The 11,893-nt window shown below is 44.5% G+C and overlaps 1 protein-coding gene across 1 annotated transcript; it reads right to left on the bottom strand.

Moving 5' to 3' along the window:
• Positions 1-58: 58 nt before the first annotated feature.
• Positions 59-10,789, bottom strand: tkfc (triokinase/FMN cyclase). The gene is made up of 17 exons (XM_022217562.2): positions 10,690-10,789; positions 9,258-9,447; positions 8,298-8,402; positions 8,039-8,226; positions 7,195-7,273; positions 7,018-7,107; positions 4,255-4,289; positions 4,084-4,168; positions 3,917-4,006; positions 3,624-3,740; positions 3,021-3,140; positions 2,520-2,657; positions 2,339-2,445; positions 2,161-2,267; positions 1,573-1,606; positions 1,387-1,479; positions 59-805 (listed from the first exon to the last, which is right to left on the bottom strand). The coding sequence occupies exons 1-17, from the start codon at positions 10,693-10,695 to the stop codon at positions 647-649; spliced, it is 1,743 nt and encodes a 580-aa protein (XP_022073254.2). The 5' UTR covers positions 10,696-10,789; the 3' UTR covers positions 59-646.
• Between the last annotated feature and the right edge of the window lie 1,104 nt (positions 10,790-11,893).

Below are 11,893 nucleotides of genomic sequence, written 5' to 3'. Positions count from 1 at the left end.
AGCAGCAGGTCTGATCTGGTGGAGCACATTAATGTAGAGAGAAAAGGTTCAAAACAAGTGGTTTTAAACATGTAAGCCTTTATTTAAACAGGAAGAGACGCTTTATCAGAGTAACTGTTTTTATTAAAAGGATCCAGAGTGTTACAGCATCACTAAACTACTAAATATATATCATCAATGATCAGTCAGAACAAACAGTAGCAGCATTTAATCACAACGTGTTCATCTTTAGAATAAACATGGAATCATTCTGTAAAAAATCTATTAAATCTGACCAAAGTTCTCCTCAGAACCAGCTGGTTCTTCATCTACAAGAACTTTATTTAATGAAGCAAAGGTTTAAATTCATACTAGGAATGTTTTATTCACAGTATTAATGGTTTTAAAGGTTTTTTCCACCCAAAATACTACTTTAGGTTCAATTATTCATCAATTTAAAGGGGTTTTCCATCCAAAATGCCACTTTCTGTCTAAGTATTTATAGTTTTATAGGTTTATTCTAAGCAAAATTCTACCTTCTGTCCAAATATTTAGAGTTTTAAAGATTTATTCCATCCAAAATACTGCTTTCTGTCCAGTACAGGACTTTGTTAGTTGTTTGTAGTTCCAGCTTTCTAACTGATCCTGTGGTTCTGGTTCTGTTGGTCTAATTTCCTGTCTGCAGTGTCTCCATGACGGCGGTAAAGATGGCGGCCACGGCCACGGCGCCGGGGTCCGGCAGGGTGACCCGGTCGGCTGAGATGTAGCTGGCTCGGCCCGCCCTGGCTGTGAGGTCACGGGTCGACTCCGCCCCCGAGACCGCTCTCTGGAGGACAGGTGAGACAGGAGACAGTCAACAGGTAGGAAATCAGTAGAATAAAAATAAAAACAACAACAGCTGAAGCAGTTTTAAAGGTCTGCAGTTCAGCCAAGTCACCACCGGTGGCGCTGTAGACACCACTGTGGTAAAATACGTACAGGTCAGCTGCTCTTTGACTCTTTTTTGTAGCTGTTTTGTATCTCTTTGCGGTTGTTTGCGTCTCTTTAATGGGTTTTTTTGTCTGTTTTTGTGGTTATTTTGTGTCTTTTTTGGTTGTTTGTGTCTCTTTGTGGTTGTTTTGTCTCTTTAATGGTGGTTTTGTGTCTGTTTTTGTGGTTATTTTGTTTCTTTTATGGTTGTTTTGTCTCTTTAATGGGGGTTTTGTGTCTGTTTTTGTAGTTGTTTTGCCTCTTTGTGCTCATTTTGTGTCTCCTTGTGGTTATCTTGTTAAGATAAATGTTTGTGACACTTTAAAGGGCTATGATTAATTTAGGACATGGCAATATCAGGAAGAAGTTAAGAAAACATAGAAAGAGTTAAATTTATCACCACCATGTCTGTCTTATTAATCAGAATCAGCTCCTGACCTGCACAGCTTTCTGCAGTACAGCCATATGTTCAGCAGGGGGCGCCGTTTTCAGCTTCATCAGTTCATCCACTGCAGGACATAAAGCATCCAGCTAGAGAAAAAAAGAGATAAAGAGATAAGACGAGGTCAGGATTCCACCACAGAGGAGAATAATTCATATTAAATCACATCATTAATGTCTCACCATCGTTCTGTCTCCAGGATCAGCTCCTCCATACCTGGAAAACATTTAAAATCATGTTTAGCTCCAAATATTCAGGGCAGGTAAAGTCTGAGAAGGGAAAATACTACCTTTTATACAACTATTTATAGTTTTAAAGGTTTATTCCATCCAAAAATACTACTTTCTGTCCAAATATTTAGAGTTTTAATGGTTTATTCCACTCAAAATAGCACTTTCTATACAAGTACATATAATTTTAAAGGCGTATTTCACCCAAAATACTAATTTCTGTCTAAGTATTAATGGTTCTAAAGGTTTATTCCATCCAAAATACTACTTTCTGTCCAAGTACATATCATTTTAAAGGAATATTTGACACAAAATACTACTTTCTATCCAGTTGTTTATAGTTTTTGAGGTTTATTATGCTAAAAATACAGCTTTCTGTCTAAAATACTTGTAGTTTTGAATATTTTTTCCATCCAAAATCCTGCCTTCTGTCCAAGCACTCGTAGTTTTAAAGGTTTCAGACACTTGCTACTCACTAAATGGCCCCAGAAAGAAAACAAACACACATTTTAAACGCTAAAACATTCTCTGGACTTGCACCTTCTCATGGCCTGTGTCCCAGCATGCATTGCGGCGGCCCAGGCTGCAGCGTTGCTCCGCCCCTCGGTCATGTGACCGGCGGCGGCGGTGAGGAACAGACTGTACAGCTGATAGATCAGAGGGTTGGTTAGTGTTCTGAGGATAAACACACCTGTTGAACTTCCTGTATTAAACCCACCGCTCCTGAAGACCCGCCCATCTTCTCCTCCACCAATCCGGCGAGCGCAGACAGCAGTCGCCCCGGGCAACCAGGGACCACATGACCCTGCAGCCACTCCTGAATGGCTGGAGGAGTGTTTTTATAGTTTATAGAAGTCTGTTTAGGAGATATTTCATCATTTTTCATCAACGCTTCCTACCTCTGGCTGCCTGAGCATGAGTGTTACCACAATCTCCATCCCCAGCAGCACGGTCCAAAGAGTTCAGCTCCTCCTGCTTCTCCAACAGCGTGGAACAAATCTTCTCCAGCGCTTTACGCATCACAGGACTCAGCGGGCCTGACAGGAACAAAACCAGAACAACTTTATGTTATTCTGTGAGTATAATAAGAGGAGTAGTCAGAGTTATTAGAAACAACACTGAACAGATAAACTAATGTAAATATATATTTTTTCCTGTTTTCAAGAACTGATAATTAAAAACGTATCCTCTGCTGGATCCATTCAATCTTTCTGATCTGATGGAAACTATTCTGTCTGAGTCTTCACCACATTTTACGTCTGGTTGAGTTCTGTTTCTGCAGGTATTCAACCCTTAAAGTGGCTTCACAGGTGGTTTTGAGGGTGTAAATAGAAACACTTCCCAGGTCTGAAACCATCAGTATCACATCTTCTATCCAGGCTGAAACTGAGGAAACCAACCTTCATTCTGGGTGTCATCCTGTGGTTTGGTGCTCATGACCGGAGCTTCTGTGACGCAGCTTCGTCCACTAACACTGATGCTGCTGAGGTTCGGCCAGGCGGGGGCGCTAGTCCGAGCATCTGGACGGGATGAGGAGGTTAGAGACAGTGAGTTTTATCAAACTCAGTAAATATCTGCTCACACAACACTAAGATGAAGAAAACCCCTCCATATTTCACCTCTTTACTTGGATTATAGTGTCATTTTTAATCTTTAATTGGTGTTGAAATCATTTTCCTGGTCTGAGGGAACCAATAGAAGTGGATCTTAGGTGTGTTGAAGACACCAAGAAAGACTTTATGAAGTTTATTGTCCAAAACAAAACTGAGAAACTTTTGATTTCCAAAGAATATTCCAGAAAATACTTGTTTCAACTGCAACCCCACTAGCTGCTTAATGCTAACACTGATGTTACTGTTCCAACTAGTCCATATAAACCAAAGAAATCTGAATAAATTTCCCCCTGATCTCCTCAGAATCAGCTGATTCTTCATCTACAGTGCCTCCAGTAGATTTAAACGTGTTAAACTTCAGATCTGTGGTGGATTAAAACCATCACTCACCAAACAGTCTCAGCACTTCCTGGTCGGCCTTCATCAGCGTCAGCGACACGCCCGCCATCTCCAGCGACGTCATGAACGAACCGGACATCGCCCTGGCAACCACCACGCCACGGTCCTCTGTAACCATAGAAACCACCAATCACAATCCAGCAGGTCACATGTTTTTATTATGAGTTAATACTGCTGAGGTTTCTGTTAGTGCCTCACAAGACAGACGCACAAATCACTGGACAACAACTACACAATGTTTGATGAAAGATCAAAATGAGGGCTGACTTTAAATGTAAGCTAACCCAGACAGCTGATGGCGGCTCTGGTGACCACGGACATCTCCAGACAGGACAGAGCTCCCAGGTTGTTCACACACAGAACCACGGTGTCTCCTGGAACCATAAACAGTTAAACTCAGAGCAGCTCACCAAAAGTCTCCATAATAACAGAAATAAGAGATCCAGAGGACCTGACTGCAGCGGCAGATGTGATTGGCTGTCGGGGTTGGTCATGTGCTCGATCATGGTCCTCACCACTTCATCTGCAGAAGACACCTGAGGGACAGAACGGACCAATCAAACCTCTGACTCAGTCGTATAGATATAAATATTCAGGCTGTTATTGGTTGGATGAGGCTGACCTTTGACCTCTTGATCCCAGGTTCACCGTGGATCCCTGAAGGAGGAACACCGATTAATACTGATCAATACTTAGAAACACTGATCAATACTGACAAACACAGATTAATACTGAGAAATGATCCAGTTTAGTCTGTTAGTTTTTCTGTTGATTTTATACCTTTTTTATGGTAGTTTAGCCTGTTCTTGTGATGACTTTGTGTCTTTTTGTGTTGATTTTGTGTTTTTTTTTGTCAGTTTAGCCCTTTTTGAGGAGATTTTATGTCTTTTTGTTGATTTTTTTTGTCTTTTTGCGATGATTTTGCATCTTTAAGGATGGTTTTGTCTTTCTGGGTGTGTTTTAACATCTCTTTGGGATGGTTTTGCGTGTTCTTGTGGTCATTTTACGTCTTTTTGTCATGATTTTATGTCTTTACATCATGAAAAGTGAAATGAAAAGTTCACTGTAATTCTAATTCTATCCTCCTGTCCTCCATCTATCCTTCTGTCCTCGTCCTCCTCCTGTCCTCCTCCTGTCCTCCATCTATCCTCCTGTCCTCCTCCTGTCCTCCATCTATCCTCCTGTCCTCCTCCTGTCCTCCTCCTGTCCTCCATCTATCCTCCTGTCCTCCTCCTGTCCTCCATCTATCCTCCTGTCCTCCTCCTGTCCTCCTCCTGTCCTCCTATCCTCCTCCTGTCCTCCTCCTGTCCTCCATCTATCCTCCTGTCCTCCTCCTGTCCTCCTCCTGTCCTCCATCTATCCTCCTGTCCTCCTCCTGTCCTCCTCCTGTCCTCCATCTATCCTCCTGTCCTCCTCCTGTCCTCCTCCTGTCCTCCATCTATCCTCCTGTCCTCCTCCTATCCTCCTCCTGTCCTCCTATCCTCCTCCTGTCCTCCTATCCTCCTCCTGTCCTCCATCTATCCTCCTATCCTCCTCCTGTCCTCCTCATGTCCTCCTCCTGTCCTCCTCCTGTCCTCCATCTATCCTCCTGTCCTCCTCCTGTCCTCCTCCTGTCCTCCTGTCCTCCTCCTGTCCTCCTCCTGTCCTCCTCCTGTCCTCCATCTATCCTCCTGTCCTTCTGTCCTCCTCCTGTCCTCCTGTCCTCCTGTCCTCCTCCTGTCCTCCATCTATCCTCCTGTCCTTCTGTCCTCCTCCTGTCCTCCTGTCCTCCTGTCCTCCTCCTGTCCTCCTCCTGTCCTCCATCTATCCTCCTGTCCTCCTCCTGTCCTCCTCCTGTCCTCCTATCCTCCTCCTGTCCTCCATCTATCCTCCTATCCTCCTCCTGTCCTCCTCATGTCCTCCTCCTGTCCTCCTCCTGTCCTCCATCTATCCTCCTGTCCTCCTCCTGTCCTCCTCCTGTCCTCCTGTCCTCCTCCTGTCCTCCTCCTGTCCTCCTCCTGTCCTCCATCTATCCTCCTGTCCTTCTGTCCTCCTCCTGTCCTCCTGTCCTCCTGTCCTCCTCCTGTCCTCCTCCTGTCCTCCATCTATCCTCCTGTCCTCCTCCTGTCCTCCTCCTGTCCTCCTCCTGTCCTCCTATCCTCCTCCTGTCCTCCTCCTGTCCTCCATCTATCCTCCTGTCCTCCTCCTGTCCTCCTCCTGTCCTCCATCTATCCTCCTGTCCTCCTCCTGTCCTCCTCCTGTCCTCCATCTATCCTCCTGTCCTCCTCCTGTCCTCCTCCTGTCCTCCATCTATCCTCCTGTCCTCCTCCTATCCTCCTCCTGTCCTCCTATCCTCCTCCTGTCCTCCATCTATCCTCCTATCCTCCTCCTGTCCTCCTCATGTCCTCCTCCTGTCCTCCTCCTGTCCTCCATCTATCCTCCTGTCCTCCTCCTGTCCTCCTCCTGTCCTCCTGTCCTCCTCCTGTCCTCCTCCTGTCCTCCATCTATCCTCCTGTCCTTCTGTCCTCCTCCTGTCCTCCTCCTGTCCTCCTCCTGTCCTCCTATCCTCCTCCTGTCCTCCTCCTGTCCTCCATCTATCCTCCTGTCCTCCTCCTGTCCTCCTCCTGTCCTCCATCTATCCTCCTGTCCTCCTCCTGTCCTCCTCCTGTCCTCCATCTATCCTCCTGTCCTCCTCCTGTCCTCCTCCTGTCCTCCATCTATCCTCCTGTCCTCCTCCTATCCTCCTCCTGTCCTCCTATCCTCCTCCTGTCCTCCATCTATCCTCCTATCCTCCTCCTGTCCTCCTCATGTCCTCCTCCTGTCCTCCTCCTGTCCTCCATCTATCCTCCTGTCCTCCTCCTGTCCTCCTCCTGTCCTCCTGTCCTCCTCCTGTCCTCCTCCTGTCCTCCATCTATCCTCCTGTCCTTCTGTCCTCCTCCTGTCCTCCTGTCCTCCTGTCCTCCTCCTGTCCTCCATCTATCCTCCTGTCCTTCTGTCCTCCTCCTGTCCTCCTGTCCTCCTGTCCTCCTCCTGTCCTCCTCCTGTCCTCCATCTATCCTCCTGTCCTCCTCCTGTCCTCCTCCTGTCCTCCTCCTGTCCTCCTATCCTCCTCCTGTCCTCCATCTATCCTCCTATCCTCCTCCTGTCCTCCTCATGTCCTCCTCCTGTCCTCCTCCTGTCCTCCATCTATCCTCCTGTCCTCCTCCTGTCCTCCTGTCCTCCTCCTGTCCTCCTCCTGTCCTCCTCCTGTCCTCCATCTATCCTCCTGTCCTTCTGTCCTCCTCCTGTCCTCCTGTCCTCCTGTCCTCCTCCTGTCCTCCTCCTGTCCTCCATCTATCCTCCTGTCCTCCTCCTGTCCTCCTCCTGTCCTCCTCCTGTCCTCCTCATGTCCTCCTCCTGTCCTCACCCAGTCCCAGCTCCATGTCTCCAGGCAGCAGCTCGAATGAAGGCAGACATCCTGGAACGCTGCAGGGAGACAGACTGACCCCCAGAGTCCCTGGAAGACCAGAACCAAGTAAATATAATTCTGTAAACAGAATCACACCAAATATTTAGTGACATAAAAACAAAAAGAAAGACCCACCAATCCCCTTCAAAACCTCCGTCACCGTGGAGACGATCTGGGCCAATGAGCTGCCTTCTTCTGCCAGGGCGCCTGCCAGCTGATAGGAGCGTCCACATTTTACACTTTTAGCATGTTCAACACAACCCTTGATTAAATAAAAATATGTGCACTTTTTTCCATTTTCAGTGGCCAATAGGCTTTCATTATCCTTCATTTGGGCACTTTTGAGTAATTTTAGACACATTTTTGAGTCATTTTGGACAATTTGAAGTCATTCTAGGACAGATTTAGGTCCTTTTTTAATCATTTTTGCAGAATTTTTGCAGATGTTTTGGACACATTTAAAATCATTTAGGACAACAACGAGATATTTTGGGGCCTGGAACCTTGTCAAATTTTCCTCACATCAGATTCTACAGATGTTAGAGCCTCAAAAGTTGGAGAAATGTGGACCAGAGACTGTATTTTAGTAGAAATATGGATCCATCCATTTATATACACTTACAGGAACTTTATGGAGACATAATACCACCAAAAGTCTTGAAAAAACTGCACTTTTCTTTATTTTCAAGGACTAGTAATTAAAAATGTGTCTTTGCCTGAATCCATTTAATCAGTCTGATCTGACTGAAACTGTTGTGTCTCTGTCTTCACCACATTTCATGACTGTGGGAGTTTTATTTCTGGAGATACTGAACCGTTAAAATGGGTGAAAATCAAGATCATGGCTCCACTTGATAAATAAGTCAAATCTGAGACAGTGGAGTCTGAAATGAGACCTTCATCCTCGTCTTCTTCTGTACATCTCTTGGTTTAAATTATGCTTTTTTTCAGCCTAAACACCAAAGCTGTGGTCTGGCACCTTGTGGATGAAGACGGTTCCACACAGGCCTCGTCTTCCGGCTTTACTGGGTCGGTCGAAGGCACAGTCCTCGGCGACTATCACCATGTCCACAGCGACGCCATGGTTACGGGCCTGTTCTGCTGCCAAGCCGAAGTTGAGTCGGTCGCCGGTGTAGTTCTTCACGATCAGAAGGACCCCAGAGGCTCCTGTGGAAGGAATACTTCATTAACTGGTTTAATTCTTCTTCACAGACTGGATCTCTCTGAGCTCTCCTCACCTGCGTTGTGTAGAGACAAGATGGCTGCCAGGATGCTGGTAGGAGGCGGCGACGCAAACACTCCTCCTGCTACAGCTGCTGACAGCATCCCAGCACCGATGTAACCTGAGGAGACAACCAACAGACAGGAAACGGTAAGAACAGATGCAAATTTTCCTAATCAATACTCGCCAGTGCCATCAGTCAGTAATCAATTAACTGTTACTAATTAAACTATTAGTACTTGGCCATGGAGTAATATTTTAGGTAGAATCAACCTTTAAAATGCCAAATGTTTGTACAGAAAGTGCCATTTTGAGTGGAATAAACCATTAAAACACTAAATACTCGGACGGAAAATGGTATTTTAGAAGTAATAAACCTTTAAAACTGTGAATATTTGGACAAAAAGTACAATTTTGAGCAGAATCAACCTTTAAAACCATAAATACTTTGTCAGAAAGTAGTATTTTGGGTGAAATAAACCTTTAAAACCATAAATACTTGGACATAATTTAGTATGTTGGGTGAAATACGCCTTTAAAACTGTATTTACTTGTACAGATCGTGGCATTTTGAGTAGAATAAACCATTAAAACTATAATTACTTGAACGAAAAGTAGTCTCTTGGATAGAATAAACCGTTTGAACTATAAATACTTGGACAGAAAGTAATATTTTCAGTGTAATAAACCTTTGAAACTATGAATATTTGGATAAAAAGTACTATTTTGGGTGGAATAAACCATTAAAACTAGAAATACTTGTACAGGAAGTAGTATGTTTGAAACCTTTAAGACTATATCTTGGGATGCTGAGGTGTTCCCTGGCCAGATGAGATACTAGAAACCTCTGCTGGATCACACCTGGATGTCCTGCTCAGCCTGTTGCCATGGCGATGTGACTCTATAATGGCAGTAAATGGACAGGTGTGTAATCAGAGCAGCTCATAGTGTGTTTTTTTACGGTCTAAAGTCGTACCTCCGTGTGCCGGCTCGTGTCCGGACCCTCCTCCAGACAGCAGGGCCACCTTCCCCTTCAGGCTCTGGAGGTCTGAGCGAACCACGACTCTGTGGCCCGTCAGAAGACTGAGGCCCCCAGAGGCCCGAACCAGACCCCAGAGAGCTTCATCCACACAGGAGTCCACCGAGTTTATCAGCTTCTTCTGAGGCTGGAGCACACACAACATTCATCAGTGTTCATTTTTATTACTAAACCTGGGTTTAACTATCTGGTAACAAAGTCCATAAACACACTAACATTTACACAAGATGCACTGTAAAGTTTTATTTGCACCAACAAGACGGTTTAATGTGGTGGAAACAGACTTGCTCTGCTGATTACTGACAATGCGACAGTTAAATAAACAAATAAGGAATTTCTCATTAAATAGTCACCAGGTGGCGCTAATTTCCAGAATCAGTCCATCTCAATTTTTTTAGAACAATTTCTGCTCCACCATCTCTGATTTTCCTGCAATTTTCAGATGGTCAGTGAATCCAAGCATATCCACCAGGTGGCGCTATCACTGTGACCGTATTTGACCTATGGACGTCATCAGGGCTGGACTCTGATCATTCGTGTAAAATTTGAGGCAGATTGGAGCACGTTCAGGCTAGTTAGACATCACTTCCTGTTTCATGGCGAAACGTTGAAATTCCGCCGGCCACCATTTCCACGTCCTCAGACTTTTGTGGAGCATTTTGCTAACTTTTGATCACCCATTCCTGGTGTACATCCTGGCCAAATTTCAGCTCTGGAGTTTCCCTGTTTGAGTTTATAGCTTTAAAAAAATGACCCAAAATCGTCAAAAATATGGCACACAATTCAAAATGGCCGACTTCCTGTTGGGTTTTGGGTATTGGTGCAAGAGGCTTTTTGTGCGTCCTGACGTGTTGCAGATGTGCACCAAATTTCATATCTGTAGGTGAAAAGTGGTTCGGGGGCTGATTCGTCATAACGTTCCAGGAGGCGCTATGTGTGTTTCCCTTAAAATATGAAGTATTTTGGTGCTCGGATCCTAAAAGCCATTAATGATTTGTCTTCTAACCACAGTCTATGGTTAGAATTACAATCTACAGATGCAGATATGCAAAGAGTGATAAAATAAACACCTAAATGTGAAGTTTTGATGCTGTTTTCTGTTATTTTTCAAGCAAAACAAGAGGAAATCTTTAAAAGTAACCCGTGCATGGTAGGATTTGTCTGTAGTGTTGCTGAAACCACAGTATTTACAACCTTCAGTTCCATTATCACTGCATGGACTCTGATCCTGTGCACAGCATTATTAGCTCAAAGCTAACTAAAGTCCCAGTTATCCTCCATGGCAACACAAACTAACATTCAGACCAGTTTCCTGTTCAGTGCATGTCTTCACTGATCACCACTAATGTATGTTTAATTCATTTTTTACCTGCATTTTAACTTTTCTGTCTCCTTTTCCTCTCCGACAGCAGGTTGAGCTAGCAGTGTGAAGTCAGCTGCATTTAGACAGAACATCCAGAGTGATCCAAACCAGCCTTCAAAATAAGAGCATGTGAGATGCTACTTTTTTAAAAAGAGCTTGAAAGGGCTACATGATGGTATTGTACAGTAGTCCCTGACAAAAGGACATAGTGACTTAAAATGGCATCTAACTTTATTTCTAATCAATCAATTGTGACAAAAAATGGTTCATTGTAGTGTCAGGGGCTTTCACATTAATAACTGGGTGCAAAATACAACCATCAAAGTGTTCTGCTGTTCACAGGTTGGTAAAGCTCAAAACATCTGTTTTTTGCAAGGACAAAAGTCTTGTCCTATCTTTAAATGATTTCTATGAGGATAAGAAAAAGAAACTGGTGACGTTCATGATGAGCCCAGGTCAGGTAGACCAGGTAAGACAACTGTGAGAGAAGATCGTTTGTTGCTTTCATGGTCAGGGGTGATCTGCTCACCAGAAACCACCGTATCTACAAGAACAGTTTGGCTAATTCTCTCACACGGTGGTCTCCATGGACAAATTAGTCCTCAGAAACCAGCATTTAACAGAAGACAACAAAATAATTGTGTTGCATTTGCCAAGCTTGCAGAAAGGATGAATGATGGAAAAGTAGCAGAAGGTTGTTTTTTCAGATAAATCATCCATTGAACTGCATCCCAGCTGACGTAAATGATGCAGAAGACCTGTTGGAACCCGCATGGACCCAAGATTCACCAAGAAAACAGTCAAGTTTGGTTTAGGAAGAGTTGTGGTTTGGGGTTCCGTCCAGTCTAGGGGTGTAGAAGAGATCTGCAGAGTGGATGGAAACATCTCAAGCCTGAAGTATCAAGAAGTTCTTGCTGCCCATTACATCCCAAACCACATCGAAGTTCCTGAATGCAAAGAAGGTCCAGGTGCTCCAGGATTCGCCAGCTGTCACCTGACATGAACATTGTTGTGATGAAGGAGGAGGAATGGAAGATGAATCCAAAGAATTATGATGAACTGTTGAGTCCTGCAGAGCTACTTTGTTTTCCATTCCAGATGACTTCTTCAGTAAGCTGAGTCATTGGTGAGACATATGGATGGAGTCCTTCAAGATCATGGGAGTCATAGGTGATATGAAATCTTTTTTTTTTGTTCTGATGTTTTTGTA

The sequence above is a fragment of the Acanthochromis polyacanthus genome, chromosome 23 (assembly GCF_021347895.1).
Source record: "Acanthochromis polyacanthus isolate Apoly-LR-REF ecotype Palm Island chromosome 23, KAUST_Apoly_ChrSc, whole genome shotgun sequence".
Classification (NCBI taxonomy): Eukaryota; Metazoa; Chordata; class Actinopteri; family Pomacentridae; genus Acanthochromis; species Acanthochromis polyacanthus.
The sequence above is the reverse complement of the archived record's forward strand: the minus strand, read 5'-3'. Positions and strand labels throughout refer to the sequence as shown.